The sequence below is a fragment of the Aplidium turbinatum genome, chromosome 8, assembly GCF_918807975.1.
Source record: "Aplidium turbinatum chromosome 8, kaAplTurb1.1, whole genome shotgun sequence".
In the NCBI taxonomy this organism is placed as follows: Eukaryota; Metazoa; Chordata; class Ascidiacea; order Aplousobranchia; family Polyclinidae; genus Aplidium; species Aplidium turbinatum.
In genome coordinates, this window is record NC_137479.1 from 25,841,678 (window position 1) to 25,864,078 (window position 22,401).

At 39.2% G+C, this 22,401-nt stretch overlaps 1 protein-coding gene across 1 annotated transcript; it reads left to right on the forward strand.

Annotated features, from left to right (window-relative positions):
- The first annotated feature begins 685 nt into the window (after positions 1-685).
- On the forward strand, positions 686-15,107 carry LOC145776197 (uncharacterized). The gene is made up of 8 exons (XM_082587599.1): positions 686-811; positions 1,022-1,105; positions 1,241-1,300; positions 5,443-5,496; positions 5,845-5,916; positions 6,467-6,616; positions 6,994-7,062; positions 14,928-15,107. Exons 1-8 carry the CDS (start codon positions 776-778, stop codon positions 15,105-15,107), a joined length of 705 nt encoding a protein of 234 aa, XP_082443725.1. The 5' UTR covers positions 686-775.
- The last annotated feature ends 7,294 nt before the right edge of the window (positions 15,108-22,401 follow it).

The window sequence follows — 22,401 nt, forward strand, 5'->3', positions numbered from 1 at the left end:
TCCGTTTATTTGCAATCCTGTGGAACAATTTCAAACCTATTCTTTGCTGCAGTGTTGTTGTTTTTTATTGATAAAAGTTTTCAAGTTTGCTAATGAGTTATTTTCTTGTGGATGTCGCGTAGTAGGAGGGCATTTATGGGCTACACTTACTGTGTTCTACAACACTAACATTATTGCATTTGCGGAATGAAGTTTGCTAATACTGTAAATTGGAAAGAAGTTTGGTTGTGCAGTTACAGTTGAATTATGTGTAGTTGTACTAGGCCACGTAGATTCTGTGGTAAGTTGGTTTCTTAGCCACTTAGGCTACGTTTCAAATAACCGTGAACCTAAATAAAGATTTTGCAGTCCGTGTGTGCTGTATTGTCCTGCAATTTTATGATCTTAAAACTGTTGCTTGATATTGTTTAGCCTGTGATTTCACTGAACCTTACGTTTTGCCTTCTATTCAATGTTGACATCTTACAAAGCACCGACCTAGGGAAGTGCTGTTGACAGCACTTCTGCTTACATGTCCTTGAGGGGCCGATTTCCCACTTTACGGTTTCCCTTCCAGTAGTCTACAAGCAAGCGTTGCTTTTACCTTATTTTTCGATGGGTTAAAGTTGAATTTATTTTCTGGTTTAAACTAAAAAAAAATTTCGTTGCTTTGAGGTAATAGTTCATAGCTGTTTTCAGGTAGACGTTTTCGGGTAATTTTTCTTTCCGGTCACTTTTTGTTTAGTTTAGCGATTGGTACTGAAGCTTGGCGAGGTTAAGTTCACTTGACATTGAAATGAAGAAAGCAGTCAACGTACACTGTCAAACACGGGTAAGGCGTTTATTGTAACTTCAAAGCTAAAATGTACTCGTTGGTGACAACTTTGATTTAATTGTGTATTCACAGTATGAGTTAGGTTATGTTTTTGAAGCGTTTAGTTAACCTATTATGTGTATGTGTGGTTGCATGTAGGATTTTATTTGTAGGGTTGTGTAGAAATGATAGAAATCATTGTTTGCAGTAAGATATTTGGTCTTTCAGGTGGAGAATGGAGCTGATACGAAAGTAGCCTCTGGATTGTCTGAAGCATCTGTAGTGGGTCATAGTCCACGTCTTACGGTGCTGGTAAGGAAAATCGTTCCAACTGATTTCATGTTACACGTCTAAATTAGACTCTTGGCATATTTTCTCATACTTAGGGTGAATCTTTCTTGGATAGCTTTTTGAAGTCATTTTTTACTGGTGCTTCAATTGTTTCAGCCTCACATGACAGATGAAAACGTTAAAGAAGAACTTGGAGAGTACTTGGTCGACTGCCAGGTAAGTTTACTTCAGATTGTCAGATAAATCTACTTTAAGAAGCTGCAGGCGTTTGGAGAATGTTTTTAGCTTGCTTTTTAAATTACACAGTGATGCACATTTCATTTCGTGGCTTTTAAATTCATTCATCATAGCACGTTCACTGTCAGGGGCGCCGGAACGATTTTTGACTGGGGGGGGGCAAAATTACGAAAAAAGGGCACTTTTGTTTACTAAAAGGCCAATTTTTTTTTCAAGTTTTAAGAAAAGATATAGCGATAATGCTAATCTATCAGCTCACTATGTATTGAGTAATGATAGCCTACAAGTGTCCGGTATACAAAGAAGGGCATCATGCTATGTTATAATAATGTAACCTACTGTCAAGCCTTAAAGCAGCCTGCGGCCATGGCCGCTAAGTAGTGTTTGAATGACCAGGCTTGCCAGATTGGCCCTTTTTAGAGGTAGTTGGCCCCCAAAAAAATTGTTTGGCCCCCTGGCCCTTTGTTTTCAATATTTGGCTCCTTTTGGAAGCAGTTGGCACATACTATCAAACTAGCTATTTAAATAAATGTCTTTCGGAAATTGAGACTGAAAAGTGTTATTACGATTTTTTAGACAGTGTTTAGCTGACAATGTTTATGCCAATGCCACAGATTCGAGTGGAAACACTGTAGAAGATGAAGATTTGGAATTGTTCATTTGTTCTTGTAGATTGTGTTGTTGTAATGTTGCAACGTTATTGAAGTTGTTAACGTTAGTACGGTATGTTTTATTAGCAACGTTATTAACATTATTGAACAATTTGGCTCTTTTTTACCCAGTTTGGCCCTTTTTTCGACATTGTTTGGCTCTTTTTCTCAAAAGCTGTCTGACAACCCTGTCCCTGAATGTAGACTGTGTTGTTGCAATGTAATAACGTTATTGAAGTTGTTAACGTTAAATGTTTCATTAGCAACGTTATTAACAGTATTATTATTTTTTTTTTTTTATTTATTTGCAATCAGACTCAAAGTCCATAGAATTTAAATTTTTTAACAGTCATCACACAAAATATCAGACTAACACAACATCAAGCAGGCTACATCAAACAACGTACAAAATACTGTTGTAGTGAATATAAAATGTAGAATTAAAGTAATAATCAGAAGACATAACATTGCGCAAAAGTGGATTAATTGATCTTTTGCAACGTTCTACAAATGCATAGCAATTTTTTCTTAATAGAGCATCAAATGTTAACATGTCGTTCTGTACCTGATACACTCTAGCACTGTCGCATCTCGACAAATTGTGGATAATTCTGTACGAGTCGTTGTAAGCAACTCGTATGTGATTTAAAGTAGAAGTTTTATAGTTACACCATAGTTGCGAACCATACATTGGCGTACAATATTGAACAATTTGGCTCTTTTTTACCCAGTTTGGCCCTTTTTTCGACATTGTTTGGCTCTTTTTCTCAAAAGCTGTCTGACAACCCTGTGAATGACCGCCGGTGCTACCTCCTCAATCGGCCAAGTGTGGCCGCCGGTCTCTTCTAGCCAATTATTTAGTTTTGCAATAGAATGATCGTGAATTAACTGTCGAAAATATGTAGTATCAAAGAGTGACGCAAAGTTAGGTCAGCGCGTCATAATCGCCACTGTTGTATTGTGCGGGAATATTTGTTATTGATGAAATAAATCCATCTGCCATCACCGGCGTTGTAGGCTAAGTCTTTATTTGTAATTTCCGACGTTTATTTTAACAAAGTCTTAATCCAAAGTGCTAATTTACTTCGGCTGGCAATATTGTCGTTTTTATGTCGATTCGATGTTGTCGGACATTGAATCGTTGTTAAAAAGGAGAACTAGATTAGTTGACATCCGAGGGGAAAACATTTTTTGATCATATTTTGCAAAAATTATGCTTCTTTTAGTACTGCCCTTCACATCATTGAAATACTTATTTTATTACCTTGCCGTCATCGTCAACACATGTCGAACGTTGTTTTTCGTTGCTAAAAAGAATTCTAGGGGAGTGGCGAACTTCTTTAAAATCAGCCACATTGGAGACAATCGTGCGAGTGTCGTTAGAATGGTCCCGCAGTACTGGATTGCAATCCCGATAAAGCAGTTATTGCGTGGTGCAACGATTCTACTGTAGGACGTCGCCCAGGCCCAGACTTCAACAACGCTAAGTGATCATTTTAGCATTGTTGCAAGTTTAATTCTATTTACTTGTGCTATCGTTATTTTTATTTTGTATTTTGGCCTCCAAGCACGCAGATTTGGCCGCCGAGAAGTAGCTCCCGGTAGGCCACGATGGCTGCCGAAAAAAAAACGAGTTTTAAGGCCTGTACTGTGTTGCAAAATTTTTTGCCGTAATATTATTTTGAGGCAAAAATGAAAGATTATAATTAGGCTAAAAGCGAATAGCAGAAATTTTATATTGCAAAATGTGCAGTAGCTTACATGACCTTAAAAGGGCACCATTGCCCCCCCTGCTCCTCCATCTGCAGAAAAATTGAGGGCAGGGAGGGCATCCGCCCCCCCTGCCCCCCTGCCCCCCCGCTTCCGGCGCCCTGTTCACTGTGTACAGAAACTACACAATAGCATTGTAGCCTAAACGTGTTAAGAGTTAAGACACAAGATGTTAAGTTTGTTAGACCATACATGCCAACGTCTCACTAACATCGCCAGGAGATCTACTGTAAACAAGGTATTGAAACAACTGTTCCAGACTGGCTGCTGTCTTCATTGGTACTTCAAACCCGGACTTGGTTTCGCAAATTCGCATGGTCTTCATCCCGTCAGCGCCAAAAGGCCTACTTGGCTCGTAGGCTATATCACTGCAAAGCTTCGTAGGGTTTACGTGGACTAATACTTGATTTAGTCTCCAGATACCAGCATTTTTTTGTTTGTCATGATGCATGTTGCCTCTGAGCCAACTTGTCTGCAAGGATTCTTAAGATTTTGATACTTTCCTTAAGCCGGTGGTTTTCAAGTTGCGTGCCGCAAAACTTTTTGGAATTTCCGAAAATAACTTCCGAAATAACTTATTCCTGTTTGTTTCAGACAATTGTTCACCAAATCAAACGTCATGTAAAACCGTTCAGGTCTACTGAATCTTAGCGCATTACGTAATGGAATATTTCTAAAAAATGAGCAGATTGCAAGACCTGTAAAACATTGCAGCTGCAGCATAACATTACATCATCGTTAAATCTTGAATTACTTGAACAGGTGTAAGCCAAACTTGAACAGGTGCTTGAATAACTTATTATTGCTTATCATTATTACGTCACAGCAGCTGCCTACGTGCGTTTGAGATATTGCAATGTATTTTCGTCATTTTTTTAAAACTGTTGCTTGAAGAGTGGTCGAATATTTAACTGTTTGCTTAGTGCTTGCCAGCTGGACGAAATTTCCGTCTTTATCCAAGTAATTTGCATTGTAGTGACAAGTTTAGTGGTGTATCGCGTTGCACCCCAATTTCGATAGCCTTGGGCTATTTTTTACAGAAATACAATTAATTCTCGAATAGACGTTTTCGGAAGAGTGTTTCTTTTAGGTCATTACATACAGACGAACGGATCCGGGAATCTTATGTTACAATTTTCCCACGAAGAGATTATGGTTTACCGTTGTGACCACTGTTACAAATAGCCTACCACTCAGTGGTCGGTACCGAGGCCATTAAAATTAGTTTACCATTTGCATCACAATGGCTCTGAATATGGATTTTATTTGTTCTGACAAAGCAATAATTGGAACTTTTTAGAAGAAACAACAAAAATTAGGTGTTGTAGGCAATGACGTAACCTCGTTCTCAAAAACAGGCACATTCATTACGTGAATATTTTTAAGCCTACAGTGCAAACTTTAAAGCAATTTTGTAGTGGGGCATGGATTTTTTCATGCGCCTTAGACTGGAAAAGCTTGAAGATCCACTGCTTTAGGTTTTATTGCGCTCTTTTTTGCTTGTCGTATCCAGGCTTGCACCTGGTGGTTGAAGATTTAGATTAAGTGGACGGGAAGGCAAGGAAGCCAATCTTTGTGTCCACCTTCAGGCGTGCCTTTAAGTGTCCTGCCAAACACACAGCCGCATGCTCATGAGCGGTGTCGAACCCGCGCCCTTTCGAACGTCGTTCCAGGGCTCTATTATCAACCGATGCATTTCAGGCTTCCGATACCGATCAAAAAAAGCAGCTGTTAATGGAACATTTTATGGATCAGGTGATGGGTTATTTATTTTGTACAAACTAGTTTCTCAAGTTACCACTCAGATTAGATTTCTTCCAGTTTTTGTATGTTCCAAATAGGACGACCTTAAACAAATATAAATATTACAAAAAGTGCTCAACCCCAAGCACAAAGTCAAACAGAGCAAATTACATCAAATGGTAACAAAATCTATTTGAATGAGAACTTTCTGATGATCCAAAACAAGGGTGAAACAGCCTATAGAGGTTGTTAGAGAATAGTAACTAATTTTGATGTAGGAAAACCTTATATATATGTGGTTTTTGCATTCTGAGGTTTTTCTACAGTTTTTCCTTAGACCTTGCACCGGTATATTTTCAGGCCCTGCTTTTTGCAACCAATGACGATATTATTAATGCAGCAAAGCAACATTATTTTAAAGCCACTGTGAAGGTAAGCTTACGTTTTTGACTCAATGGCTGCAGCTCAAGCCACACTTCGGGAACTCGCTTATTCACCCGTTTAACCTTCGGTTTTATGCGGCCTTAGTTCTCTCGACTCACGACGTACATCTAACCTTTGTCTGAATTGTTCAATAGTGAGTTGTGCTGATAGTGCAACTCGGGATGTTTAGTGCAGTATTGTGGTTTGGGGGCAAAAAATGTTTAAGTCTTTCCATGATCAGATCCACCAACACCTCTTTGCAAACTTTACTTTTCGAATCACTACAATCGTGCTTTGGGCATTACATTACTAGTTCCAGCAGCACAACCAACCATCTTGGCAATCTCTATAAAGTTAGCTTTGACAGCAAGATTTCTTATTGGTAAATGGTAATGTGAGCGGTTTCAAAACATCGACACACTGGCTTACGTTTGAAAGTTGAAACGTTACTGTGATTTCAAACTTGACTGTGTTTGATTATTACCGTACCATTATGAATTTATGTCTATTCAGTTCACTTGTCTCTTAGGACGCACAAATTGATTTATTTACTTTGTAGAGCAAAGTTTGGCGGCGTACGGATAAGGATCACGATGAGTTGCTGATTGAGAGCCAGAAGATTATATTAAAAAATGTTTCCGTTTATCAAGCTATCGATTGTCTTTCTGAGTTTGAGTCTGTTGTGAACGCATTCAATTCTTTGCTCCAGGTGACGAATACAAATTCAAGCAATTTGTTGTTAGCTTTGGACTTCATGACTAAAGTACTAAATACTTAATTTTGAATATTTACAATCTTCAAAATGGTTTGCATGGATGTTAAACCACCGTTGGATTTCTTAAAAAGCAACCTAACATCTTGAACTTCTATTTTTGATGAGCTATGGTAGGCTAATCCTGCGTTGATTCTGCATTCTGCAAGCCACATCTGTTGTCACAGCCTACAAGCGAATCTATCAGCTTCAGCACCGGGTCACCATTTGCTACATAGGCTACTTTTTCGTAGCCACTGAGTTATGTTGGTGAGCTTGAAAAGTGGCCTCGCAACCGATGTTACTTTGTTTCGTAACATGTAAACAACTTGCAGACACCAAAACAACACCCGATTGAAATCGAAGCAAAAAAGATCTATTTCGACTTTATGAAAGGCACCGTGGTAAGTTTGTTCTCCATAATTGACTTTGCAGGGGGATTAGCTATTAACAAAAGTAAATTTTGGAATTTAATTTTACAGACTAAATTGACACTAAATCCCTTATTAGCTTGACCGACCATCTTTTTTCTTTCAAATCTTTTACGGAAAGAATCAACTTCAATTGTGCCTTTGTGCTGCTGTTAGTGAGTGTTAGTGTGATGATGCTGTTAGCATACATAGTGTGATCGTCACGGCTTTTAAGTTAAAGCTAACATTGCAATAACATTGTCATTGTGACACAAAATCCTTAAATTAGTATGAGCAGAGATGGGCAAGATCACCTGTTTAGGTGATCTTTAAGATTCAAGATCACCAAGAATACGTGATCTTGAAGATCAAGATCACCCAACAGTGTGATCTTGAAGATCAAGATCATAATCTTGAAGATCAAGATCACTTTTTGGGGTACCGTAGAAAACAAAATTAAAAACTATACAAAAAGGGATAGCATCTATTTACACATTTGATGTATTATTTTTTTATTCTTAGCCTATATCATGGCCACCATCTACAGGTGGCCAACTGGCCATGCCTATATCTAAAACAATTCTAAGTCTGGTTGGTTCACTGCAGTCTGCAATAATTAGCCACTTCACATGACCAAAGTCGCCTAGAATCCATTTTTTAGCATCGCCAACCTAAACTTTTCAAACATCTAAGATTGGATCTTTGGCGTATGGGTTGTAGGTGGTCGAATAGTGTACGCTAAGCACTACAGACATGCGACTCCTAGCTCAGAAGGGGCGATGTTCTAACCTTATCTCTTCTAGAGTGCACTGTCTATTAATACCACACAAAAGTAAGCATTGTAGAAGTAGTATAATAATTCAAAGTACACACAATTTAACATTAATTAACAATGGTAGAAGCTAATACAAATGAAGGTCACCAGGGCAGACCAGGTTACACACACAGTAATATTACTTAATAGAATAAATGTCCTTAATCAATAGTCCGGGTTCAACCTTGTAGCCATGTTCCGATTTCCGAATGTCATTTCTTTATTGTCTTTTGTGCATCGCTTTCCTTCACGTCCGATCGCTGAGTTGTTGTTTTTAAAAGTCCCTGTTTAGTATTCATCCGCGGCGCGAGCCACGTTCCAGCCTTGGCGACCTCTAGCGGACAGAACTATTCAGACGCAGGCAGAATTGTAAAGGGGAATGCCACATCACTTGGCGCCAGATGATTAGATCATGAGTAAACGAAATGATCAAACATCGACATGCTTCTTGGTGTGACTTCTCGATGAGGATGCCGGTGGCTCGGACTGATGCGTTTGCAGGAATCTTTATAACAGTCTTGTTTGTAGCACTAGTTTTCTTTCAAATTATGCGGCCAAAACTATGTGTTGTCGGTTGATCATTAAACGTGCACAAGATAGGTAAACAAATGCAATTATCGACGGGGTTGCTGCCCAAGTCTACCCTGGTAATGACGTAGTAGTTAACTTCGAATGGTTCAAACATAAAACAATGACTTATCATACAGTAATAAAAATGATGCTCACAAACTTACTCAAAACATAACAGCATGACGGCTGCTGGGTTAACAATAATTGCGGTTGCTTAGAGTGAAAACTACTCCAACACAGAAGTGTTGCGAACATACAAAAAAATAAACGAATCAACTGCTACAACATGATGCGTGACAGTGTGTGTTCCATGTCAATGAAATGTAGTAGGTCTATGTGTACAATGATTCAGTAATTGTACGTGCGAATAGACAAAAGAAAAACAAGGCAAGATCCTGTCAAGATGAGGTTACTCAGTCAAGATACTTCTGGATGAACGGTTCTCAAACAATCGTCAAAATGGAGTATGGCTTGTATACGAAAAAAAAAATGGAAGAAAACAATGTGGAAGGGAGAACTTGATGCCTATTGCAGATCTTAGTACTCTCCAAACGTCGAATGGTACTCCGGATGTACCAAACAACACCACAGACATGCAGAGTGGTACAATTATGCTCAAGTACATGAGTGAGTACAACAGAGGACATAATGATATCATCACTACGAATGGTTGAATGCATTGTGTGCACCGTTAAAGAGTTTAGGAAAGTTACATGCTTGACTTAGCCCACAGACAGATGTTATGGCTGGGTTGGCCACAATCCTCTGCAAAGAAAACTAGAAATAACATGCAGCTATCAGACACAAAGTGTATATAATACAAGTGAACTGTGTATGCAGTCCTGTTATATACAACACATGTTGAGTCTTTAGAGAATTGGTCATCCAGAATAAATACCTGCTGAAAGAGAATCTACAACTGCCTGAAAAGAAAAGAGCTGATATATTTCCTCGCACTGGTCCTAATCTAGTTCCTACTACAAGCAAAGAAACTATGGTATGTAAGAACATACAGTGAGAGGACAGACTTTACACTTGCACACAATCATTGAGGTGTGCAGGAAGACTTACATTACGACCACACCTTGTGCGACGAACTGTCGTTGCAGTCGGTGTCACTGGAGTCAGAGGTGGTGAAGATTTAGGTGTATGCTGATTGTTCAGCTCTGGCATATGTGCAGCTTTTAAGCGATCAATGGATACAGTTTTCCTATTGTCTTTAATGTCTAAAGTAAAATATTTTTCATTTCTAGAGATCACTCGGTAAGGACCTGTGTAACGTGATTGCAGAGGAAATGCAGTTGCATCTCTTCTAATCCACACATACTCACATGACATCAGCTCTGGGTCAATATGGCTTTTGTGCTGTGGGTGAGGTCGAGTTGGTGAAGGCTGAATGTCTTTGAAATGATTTTTCAGTGTCTTTACAAACTCATGCTGAGGAACAGCAGCAGCAGTTCCTTCAACCTGAAAATCTCCTGGCATGGCCACGGAGGCACCATAAAGAAGCTCTGCTGGAGAACATTTCAACTCTTGTTTGACTGTATTGCGCATAGAGAGTAGCACAAGGGGTAGATTATGGTACCAATCACCTGGGTTGTTACAACTACGTAGAGCATCTTTCAGTCGTCTATGCATGTTCTCTACTAGGCCATTGCATTGCGGATGGTAGCTAGTAGTTCTATTTCGACGACAACCAAGGAAATTCATGAGCTGACCCCACAAATTTGATTCAAACTGAGCTCCTCTGTCAGAAGTGACAGTTTTGGGCACTCCCATCTGTGAAACAAAACCATACATAAAAGGCATCTATTACGGATTTTGTAGAAATGTTCTTCAAGGGTACTGCCACTGGCCAACGAGTAAAACGATCTACTGCTGTAAATAGGTATTTATAGCCGCTTGATTCCGGTAAGGGACCTACCAAGTCAATGTGAATGTGTTCAAACCGTGACTGAGGCATTTTGAAATCCTTTAATGGAGCAATGTTGTGGCGAATGACTTTGCTTCGTTGACAAGACTGACACTCTTTTACCCAGCTGGCAATCTCTTTTCGCATGCCTGGCCACACAAAACGCCGCGAAATAAGATCATGAGTAGCCCTTACTCCAGGGTGACTTAATGAATGCAACTGGTCAAAGACCATCTTTCTATATTTTAGTGGAATTATCGGTCGAACCACAGCAGTTGAAGTGTCACACCATATGAGTTTATCTTGAACACCTGGAATAGCATACTGGTCTAAGAACAGCCCAGATGCCTGTGGATTGTTGAGCATGCTCTGAACAGCTTCATCACACTCTTAGGCTGCAGCCATTTCGGAGAAATTAATGCCACTTTGCACATGTAGCACACCATTAATTTCAATTCGAGAAAGAGCATCAGCAGTAGGCTAAAATTTGCAGACCCTTGAATGTGTTTGATGTTTGAAGTAAATTCTGTGATGTAGCTCATCTGTCTGACTCGCCTCAAGATAGATTGATTAGATTTGGAAAGGAATGCACTTACTAAAGGCTTGTGGTCAGTGAAAAGAGTAAAGTCCTTTCCTTCTACATTATAATGGAAATGTTTAAGAGTACTGTAGGCCGCTAATAACTCCCTATCAAAAGCAGAATAAGATTTCTGTGTCTTATCCAGTCGTCTCGAAAAGAAAGCTACAGGAGACCAGGACCCATCAATTTTCACTTGCAACACACCACCTATTGCTGTGTCACTGGCATCAACCATCATACTTAAAGGAGCATTTTCCAGTGGATACACCAAAATTGATGCTTCAGCCAAAACTACTTTGCTGTCGAAAAAAGCTTTTTCTGCACATTTAGTCCACACAATCTTTTTATCAGCACGTGTTTTACCAGAAATCAAGTCATTGAGGGGTGCTAAGCATTGAGCTGCATGTGGTATGAATCTGTGGTAGTAGTTTACCATGCCCAGATAACGTCTTAATTGTTTTGTTGTTTCAGGCAAGGGAAATTCAGAAATTGCCTTGACCTTGTCAGGGGTGGGTCGCACACCATCCTTAGACACCAGATGCCCTAAAAACAGTAATTCACTCTTACCAAATTCAGATTTTGTAGGATTGATGATTATTCCATACTCATCCAGCCTGCGGAATAACTTATGTAAATGCATTTTGTGGTCTTCCTCATTTTCAGAAAATATAATTATGTCATCTACATATGCCATTACGTTGGTTAAACCATGACAGACATGATCAATGAAGCGTTGAAAGGTGCTGGAAGCATTTCTTAATCCGAAAGGCATAAAATTATATTCAAACAGACCTAAAGGACATGTGATGGCAGTCTTATGTCTTGACTCGGACGACAAAGGGATTTGGTGGTAAGCTCGAACTAAGTCTATTTTACTGAAGATAGAAGAACCTTGCAATCTGTGCAACAACTGATTGATCGAAGGTGTAGGATACATATCAGGCACTGTTTGGACGTTTAAGGAACGATAGTCTCCACACAGACGAAAAACACCAGAGTTTCCTTTAGGTACCATATGCAGGGCTGAGGAAAAGTTAGAGTTGGACCTACTAATTATGCCTGCTTCATGGAGCATGTCAATTTCTTCTTTGGCCGCTTTTAATTTTTCAGGTGACATAGGGCGAACGCGTGCAGAACAAGGATAGCCAGTGGTTTCAATGGTGTGGGTGATATTGTGCTTGATTGGTTTGTTTTTGTTTGGTGGACGCGTTAAATCAGGATATTTTTCTAAAATTTGTAAGAAGGAATTGGTGGCTACAAATGCTTTGGGTGCACCTCCATGTGCTACCATTTTTGGGTAAAGTGGCCATGCAATCGACTGGTTGACACTTCTCAGACAAGATTGACTGAAGTCGACGCATAAATTAAAATGTTTGAGAAAATCAGCACCAAGAATATTTTGAGACACTTCGGCCACTACAAAAATCCACCGAAACCTTGAAGTTTTATCACCAAACTGCAAGTTCATGGTTCGATGTCCAAAAGTGGCAATGGAAGTTCCATTCACCCCCAATAAAGAATGACTATGTGTTTTTAAATGTTTTTCAGACTTATACGGCCTAACCAAGCTTATTTCAGCACCACTGTCTATCATGAAGCATAAACCTGACTTGTGATCCCTAATGTGAAGAAGTGGACTGTGACTTTTATGAAATGGAAGTTTTGTTGCACTGGGCACAGTCGATCTCGCAGTGCAACCTACCAGTTTCCCTGGAAAGAGCAAGGAGGGTTACATTTGCGAGCATTTGCACCAAACCGTTGGTGATAGAAACACATCATATTGTGTGTTCTAGCCACGCGAGAGTAATTTGAGGGTGGAGCTTGTGGTTTTGGTGCAAACCTAGCATGTGATGGACCTGTGTTCTGGGAACAAGCTTGGCTTGGAAGAGTCCTCATTAATTCTTGCACTGACTTAGTCAATGACTCCAGCTGTAAATTTACCCTAACTATTTCAGACTGCTGGGGCTCTTTGTTTACAACACCCACAAAAGATAAAGGGGCAGTATGCTTCATAGCATGGTCTGCTGCTATTGCATACTCCTCCAGTGAAGCCTCATGGAGTGGTGCCAATGCAATTTTAACTTCTTGCGGAAGTTTGTCGACCAACATGGACTTCACCACAGAGTCGGACATGTCTGACTCCGAGATATTTACTCTCATGTTAGCCACAAACTCCGAAGGTTTCACATCACCCAACTGCTTGACAGAAACTAACTTTTGAATTTGGTCGCATAAAGGTTCTGTGAACTTGCTTATCAGAAAGCTTTGGATGTCCGGGAATTGCTTTTGTCTTGCCAAAAGTGGTTGCACTGCAATCATAGTTGATGAGTCCAGACAAGACATTAAAGCTTCAATCTTGTCTGAATCCTCAACTATGCTCCACTTCTGGCACACTCTATTAAAATTAGCAAACCATGCCTTAGGGGCAGATTTGCAAAATTCTTGGGTGACTCGTTTACCCGGTTTTAATATGGAAGTTGTTGGGTTATGCTCTGTCATCACGCTGTTACTAATGTTTGGTGAGATATAAGAGTTATTTTGTGTGATGCGTGATTGGTGGCGTGTATTGTAGGTGTGTGTAGCCACAATGATAACAAAAAATGATTAGAAAACAAATTAAGTTAGTCTACACACATTATGGTATATAAATTTACACAAAACACTAACAGGCAATGCACTGCTAGAAGAAGGCTTTGTCGGGGGTCACCAGTTTGGCGTATGGGTTGTAGGTGGTCGAATAGTGTACGCTAAGCACTACCGACATGCGACTCCTAGCTCAGAAGGGGCGATGTTCTAACCTTATCTCTTCTAGAGTGCACTGTCTATTAATACCACACAAAAGTAAGCATTGTAGAAGTAGTATAATAATTCAAAGTACACACAATTTAACATTAATTAACAATGGTAGAAGCTAATACAAATGAAGGTCACCAGGGCAGACCAGGTTACACACACAGTAATATTACTTAATAGAATAAATGTCCTTAATCAATAGTCCGGGTTCAACCTTGTAGCCATGTTCCGATTTCCGAATGTCATTTCTTTATTGTCTTTTGTGCATCGCTTTCCTTCACGTCCGATCGCTGAGTTGTTGTTTTTAAAAGTCCCTGTTTAGTATTCATCCGCGGCGCGAGCCACGTTCCAGCCTTGGCGACCTCTAGCGGACAGAACTATTCAGACGCAGGCAGAATTGTAAAGGGGAACGCCACAGATCAATGAAAGCAAACAAATTTTTAGAATTCACAAAACAGAAATGTAAACAAATTTTAGTCATTTCTTCTCATGTGTTGATATACAGTCGTAAGCTGGTTACCACACAAAGCTTTTTCAATTTTGAAATGGCAACACTAACCAAACTCGATTGAGACTTCAAATCAACTTTTATTAGACGCATGAGTCATATTAATAGTGGCTAAATGGTAGTAATTACCACTAATTAGGCTACTTTGTACAGTACCAGTTCAAAAAAAATGTCTCTATAATATATAGTAGGTCAACTGAAATTCCAAAGTGATCTTGATCTTATTGATTTTCAAGATCAAGATCACACAAGAAAAAGTGATCTTAGATCAAGATCAAAATTACCAAAATAAAAGTGATCTTCAAGATCAAGCCCATCTCTGAGTATGAGTAATAGTATGGTGAGGAGCTTATCTTATCCCCCGATGCTTGGAATCAAGTATACGACTGCCATTACGTTTGTTCGTGTTTGGGCAACTGAAAGATTGTAATTTGTAGGCACGTCACAAACAATTTCATTTGGACAAGGTGTGGTTTCTATGGAAAGGCCTTTTGATTCTTTAAATTAAAAGTTACAAAATCTGCACATCCACATTAGCACTCGGTCATAGCCTCATAGGCTACCACGGCTATCCGCTACAAAACTTCGGCCATTTTTCACAAAGTGCTTTTCACTTATTTTGTGATGGATTTGCCATTCAATATTTGCCACAGTTCACACTGTCTCTTGTTCCTGTTTTTAGTTCACAGAATCTCCATCCAAAGTACAATCTTACCATCAGCAGTACCTGACGAAGGCTACGCGTTACATTCTTGATCAGTGTGATGATTTGAAATTCGCCAAGTCATGCATTCAGCAAACTAGGTCTTCGCTTGAAGAGTTTATGAAAGCTGTTGCGCATTGCAAGTTGGAGTCTCGCTAATTTTCTTTTTTGTTTGCAAGTTATTGGTATTGAAATGTAGCTTACTTGATGTTATTTTGTTTTGATTACATGGATTTTTGATTGCAATATTATCTTTCGAAATTTTGATGCTTTTTCAAATTTTAAGCTCCAGAAACAAGTCCATTACTTCACTTCTGTCAAACTCGGTGACCGGGTCTCAGTCAGTGGTTCGAAGCCTCTGGCCTACAAGTTGGCCATGTGAAACTGTCAGGACGAAGCTTCAGAAACTTTCTCAGTCCAAGGATAAGGATTTCCAATCAAATCTTGTAGCCTACTATTCGGCTTCAACATTTTCAAATTAGATTGCGTATCAAGTGTAGCTTACTCTTCCACTCCATTGTTAACCCATATACGTTTTAAATGTAAAGATACCTTGGCATTCTAATGGGCGGTTAGCTACATATTCCATGCGTAGACGAGAATGCATGAGGCTGCGTAAAATTAATTATGGTGACCTGCTTTTGCTCAACTGTGGAAAAGAAAGTAAGCTTTTAATAGGTCACAAAATGTAGCCTAAGTCAGTAATATTGACCGTTTGCGCATTTATAACCTACAGGCCGTGCATGAGATGGAGGTTTGATTGGTAGACACCAAAAGATAGGACAATTTTCCGTATGAACCAGCTGACTGCAGTTCTTGTGACCCATCTAGCACTCAGACAGAGAATTGAATCTTGCTTTGAACGTTGGTTGGTAATTAAAGAAATAAAAAAAATGTTATGGCAGCAGCGGGAGTCGAACCAATGTCCTCAAAACTACTACCTTCCAAAACATTACGCTAATCTACGAACAACGAGTCGTTCGTTTAATTTGCTTCGTATCAATAACTGTCGAAAAGAGCTCTCACAAATATCAAGTGGTTGCTGCAGTGACCTGCAGATTATTAATACGCTGACCGTTCTAATCATTGCGATCCCGTTTACTCAAACTCAGGTCAGTGTTCCTTAACCTTTTTACTTTGGGCGCACCTGCAGATCTTTAAAGATGTGATGGCGAACAGGGCGAAAGGAACGCAAAGATTTTTTTGGAAAAAGCTACTGGTAAATTTCAAATTGCTGCAAAATTTTATTACATACGATAGGCCTCATAATCTCAACTCTAGACAACCGTTGCGTTGAAACGAACACTTGCCTAAGAAAGCCATGAGCAATTAAACAGTAAAAAAAGTTTCAGATATCAATCTCAATGGGAGGTTTGACTCCCGACATGTCACTTTCTTCTTGTGTTCACCACTCATCAAAGGAAAATGTTATTTTTCTGAGAAGAGGTTTCTTTATTGGACCACGCAGCTATTTTGACAATAAGAGTAGTTTCTGAAATAAGCTAGTAGCCCACTTTTGTAATATTTAAAAAGTAAAATATTTTTACTATTGTGCTATAAAGGTGGTCAAAGCGGAGAATCATGTTTGGCAAGAGATTCTTGGAACTAATTTAAAAAGTTGATTATTATTTTATGTTTATGCTGACGCTATACCAATGGTGCAGGCTTGGACAATTCAGTGATTTCAGTTGTTTATTTCAAGAGGCTAGCCAAAAAGTTGATCATACTAACAAATCTGTTTTTTGAGACTTTCTAATTTAATAGAGTACACCTCAAACTACAAATAAAATAACAGTTTATTAGGTAGCCAAAGAAACTTTCTACACTCTCGCAGATAAAGCAAATAAAACCAAAATTAAAATCTGGAAGCTGAAGAAAGGAGAGTTTCTATTGGAACCTGAGCTCGTAGTTAGAACTTGATTTGATGGACTTGGTTTTCCGTTTAAACGTTGTTTTATACTTTCCTGAATTTTCCCTTGATTATCGTTTTCTTCAGTCACGTTTGTTTGATGAAAGTCTGAGCTTGGAAGACGAGTGGTTGTTTCAAGCAACAGTGGTATATTTTGTGTTTTTGATCTTTGCTGTTGCAGTGCTTGTGAGTTTGAAACTTGTGCTTGTAGGATTCCTGGTCTGGCTTGGTCTATTTTTCTTTCTGTGAATGCCGTTGTTGTGGTTTCTCCAGTGTTGACGCCGGTCGCACCAGTCGTCTTAGATTCAGCTTTGACTATTGATGGAGTTGATCGGACAGCTGAGCAATATTATCATATAATGAGAGCTTAAACAACATAAAAGTAGCATTTTTCTACTGCAAAATCTCACTTGCAATTATAAAGTTGAACTATAGTTGTATTACAACCAGTGCCGGTCTTTGGGGTGTGCGAACCGTGCGATCGCACAGGGCCCGCAATTTACTCAGAAAATGCAGTAATTTTTGTCATTTCCAATGGAAAAATTCAACAAGTGAATTCAAGGAAGGAATTAGCAACAAGAAAACATAGAAAAACAACCTATTTCGTCCATTGAACATTTCGTACCCTGAAAAGATCGAGAAAAAAATAACTTTTAGCCGAAGTCGCTGATCGGAGTTGCCGCAAACATTTCAAAATTTCTCTCGATCTTTTCAGGGGACGAAATAGGTCAAAATTCTATTTTGTTAACAGCGGACAAACGTGTCCGGTCTGAGCAGCTATCTTGGCGGACAAATTAAGTCTCTCGGCGGACACACCAGATTTCACTTCGATCGTCATGCTTAATCACTTTATGTTGATATAATTCTTAACTCTGAAAGGCCTTCATCAGACCAGACCATTGAAGAGTCAAAGCGCCCTGTAGCTGCCCAATACACAACATAACTGATTAACTTCCACCGAACAAGGTCGTGTGGCTTCTTGCGTCACAATGCTCTGGGCAGGAGTCGGAAAACTTCTGCACTAACGTTACTGTTTTCTGCTGTGCAAAGTTTCACTAGGCTTTTATCCTTAGGTTTATTTTTGCGTGTCATGTGAGCGAAAGTGATAGAGAGCAAGTACTGCAGGTTCATCGTATTCATTCTCACTTATAGAATTTTTCTTGGGCCTTTTCTTTCTTACGGTAATACCAAAACTTAGCCTACTGAACTCGTATATATAATTTAATTTTGTAACCAACCTTGCCTTATCAATATTACTCGGAGATCAAAGCCAGACATTGTGATGTAACACTTGAACTAAATTGCACTGATTAGTGTAGAAGTAGGTATAAGCTAGTTAGGCTACTCCCATCCATTCTTAGCAAAGAATTCGCCGTTATAATGCTGATTCAATGTCATCAAACGTTGAAGCAACCTAAAAGTCCAAAGCTTTTCTGCTTGAATAGAAGCTAAGGGATACAGTATTAACATTTTCTAGATGCGCCCTAGAATGTGCTGGAAATTATATTCTCTCAACAATTGTTCGTGCTATGCAATCACGTCAGGGTTAGAAATGTTTAAGGATTCAACCTATTTCGTACCAGGGTTAGGGTACGAAATCGGGGTACGAATTGTTCAGGGGACGAAATAGGTTGCATCCAGACTCAACACAGACATATAGCTTTATTTCCGAAAAATGCCAATGAAAATAAGATCTTATCCTTTTGCTATGCTACCGGACAGCACCATTTTACAGTAATATTCATACCCAAATTTTTGTTGAACATGCTCTCAGAATACCCCAAATTCAAAGTAATTTTTCAAAATTTTCTGGGGGAGACCCCCCAGACCCTCCACCGCTAGGTGTCGCCTTCGGCGAACACACCGCTAGGCTTCACCCGCTGACCGTCAAACCACCCACCTTTTCCCTTTCAAAATATCTATCTACGCTACTGAATTGGATCATTGTCATTGGGGCCCGCAAAGCATATTTTGCACAGGGCCCGAAATACCCTATAAGACCGGCACTGATTACAACAATTGTAGTCTCGCAGCTTAATGTAACACCACTCCAGTGTCGCCAACCCAAACCATACCGTAAGTTTGGTTGTGGTATGGACAAGTATCATCCTGTTGTAACTGAAAGCGGAAGGACAAACCAAGGCTAAGATCATACAATCTAGCACTTTTGCAGTGTAGCCTATAGGCTATATACAACTTGCATATTTCGACTTTGTAGGCCTACTGTTCCTGTTTCTGGAAATTAAACCATTGATTGATTGATTGATTGATTGAGTGAGTCTTCAGGAAGCACATGCCACCAGCGTGTCTTTTCTGAAAAGCCGCAGGGGTTTGCACGCTACCATAAGGATTCAAGGTAGGTGGACTAAGGCAATTAGTGTTCTTGATGCAAACGTTGTTTTGAGACTGTTTTGGCCATAGAGAACTATCTCAGACAGCAAGTCAGTCCCTTTTTACATTGATTCAACGTCTGTAGGTGGGATATCAATGTAAAAACGACTGGTTTGCTATCTGAATAGTCTTCTGCCATTTAGATTTAGATATTTTTAGATTATCTTATAGACCTACCTGATTGCTGTCTGAAGATTGAAAGATCTATTAATTGCAAAGAAGCAGATGAAGAAGCAGTGAAATCTTGATGGGCAATGCTTCCATTCTCGTTCAGTCGACCTTCTTCATAAATAAGGGAGTATTTTGTTGAAGATATGTCATACACGGTTAGTCCTTCATTGGCTGTTTTGTTAACAGAAACTGGTCGAAGAAAGGTACACAACAAACTGCCTTGTGTCTCTTCAATTCTTGTGATTTGTTCCTGGGGTAGCTAAACGTTAATCAAAGTTAAAAGAATTTCTCCAAATTACTTATCAAGTTTAAAGCGGTGTTGAACGAAAATCAGTAAACTTAGTAGACGGTAATACATGTTTTTAAAAGCATTTAGCTATCTGTCATTGTGACGACATCGACTTTACTGTAAGATTTTGTCACAAGGCATACTTAAAGCGGTTTTTCAACTCAGCTTTTCATAAGTTAATTTTACTGAAAGTCATCGAACGTGTTTGTTTTTTGAAGAAGATTAAGGAATGGCACTATACAGTATTTCAAGTTAACTTATGTCGTAGTTTAGGAAAGCAGTAAAATAAATAAATGAAGAATTACCTTAACGCCATCGGAGAACTGAGTTTTGTTGCAAGTGGATGACACCACTCGAGCTGGTACAACGACGTCACCCATCACCAATTCTCGTATACAATAATAACAATCACTGGAGCCCTGTGAGCATTATGGCATAAAACAGAGCTTGATATGTTTATCACTGTATTAATTTTTGTGAAAAGTCTTTGTGTTTTGTGTAATTTTGGTTGAAAATGTTTGAGTTTCACAAATTTCAAACAAAAGTGTAACCGAGATGAAATGAGTTTCAGAATGACTTGGCAAGACACGGAAAAGCAATGGCATCGAAAAACAATTTGACTCAATGACCATGTGTCCATTCGCTGCTTTTATTAGTCTGTTGTGGTATATTGTCGCAATGGACACAAAAAATTGTTATTTTTATTAATTATTCCTCCCAACATGAGCGTACTGTTGTTTCTTTCCAAAAACATTTAATGGCATGTTTGAAAGTGGGCCCAAAAATTAGCCCGTTTATCTGCTGGTCGATTAAAAGCATGAGCCTAGTCAAGCTTAAACAAGCACAAACCAGGCTACAAACAAAATATATTAATAGCTGGCTTGTGTCAGAAACTTAGTTTTTTACAGTAATGGCAAACAAGTTAATCTCAAATATCATTCCTTAAGGTACATCCAATATTCATAGTTTCTCTTGTCTAAGTTAGTCTAATTAGTCTAGTTTAAGAAGATTACGATTCTAAAATCATTTGTCCGTGACACAATTTAATTAAAAAAAATAAATTATTCAGCAGCCTTACTTACCAACTGGTCAGAGATTAAAAAACCAACATAACTTCCCATGGCAGATCCCGATACCGTTGTTTGAACCATCACATCACCGTTGATCACCACAGGCTCGAATGACAAGCTCCGGCATGGAACTGATTCTTTCTCGCATCCAAAAGGAAAAGTCCATGTAATACCACCAGAGGAGGATTGTTTCAAATCAATCAAAGCCTAAAAGTGAAATTCGTCAATTTTTTCAAATAATTATAAATATTTTTCGCTTGTTGCTCAAAGCCTTTTGCCGGCAGTTGCAAACGACGTTAACTACGAACACTGCTGCAGCACGTTATAAAAGAAAAACCACAGGAGTTAGTTGGGTTTAATCAATTTCACGCAATACAATCGTAAAATATGTAGCCTACACTAAACGATCGTAACTGACAAGGGTCCCTGTTGTTGTTGTTGTTGTTGAAGAGCTTCTGGAAATGGATTTCCCTGTTGTGGTAGTTGTAGATGCGGTTGTAGGGATACCCGCAGAAAACACTAAAAAATACTCGGTTTTAGATAAATAGACATCACGGCATGTCCGAAGACCGGTTGATGATTCCGTTGTTATAATCAGATCGAAGGCTGGGCTCATCAATAGGCTATCACACCACTTGCATTTGCTGATCTAAGCCTATAGGATTATACAGTACTATAGGCGAAAAAAGCAAGATTAATAGTCTACTGTTACATGACTATCACATCTGTAAATTAATGTAGGCTATTACCCAGGAGACTTTTGTATCCTGCCGAGCTAAGGAAATTGAAGCTTTTTTTTGTGCTTCTTCGGAAGCTGTGATAATGAAGCGACCCAGCCGGCGAAACAGTTCCTTCTGCGAACAGCAAGTGGGAGTTTTCTTGCGACAAATCCCAAGCCACCGGCTGGTCATTGATGATCTTGCTTACTCGGAGTGGTCGGAGGAAAGTACAGATTAATGTGTCACCTTCGATGGACGAAAGTAAAACTCTGTCCTCTTCAATCTGAAAGAAAATGATCTGGTAAATTTCAAAAGATTGGTTGATAACTTCTTCATATGGTAGGTTTGAATGTCATCTCTTTCTGCAATTGATGGCAAAAGTCAAATTTAAAGTTTTTATGATGTTTTCTTAAATCAGTTGAATAAAATTTGACCACTTATTTCTTAAACGCATACCGGTTGGTTACCACTAGGTGGCGCTCCACCACTCAAAACTGCTGACGTCACTCGAACCTTGGCCGACTGTGGAGATGATCGCGAGCAAAAGTAAGCATCATCGTCACCCTAGAATTACAAGGTAAACAACAGTGATATTCAATTCAAAACGACGTCAATTAAAAACGACTGACTTCCTCATCGGGCTAGATCAGGCAATGACCACCTGATATCTGTAGTGACAGAATACAGAACCATGTTGCTGTAAAGCAATTAAACATGCAAAATAATTTTCGTCCATTGCCATAGTTACCATAAACATGTCTCTTGATATGGCAATCCCAACCCAACCAAGACCGTCCCCAACAATAGTAAATTGAATCATTCTTTCTCCGTTTCGACCTATCACTACGCGCCACTGCGCAGTCTTGCATGACGCAGCAGGACATCCGGGTCTGCGATCGGTTGT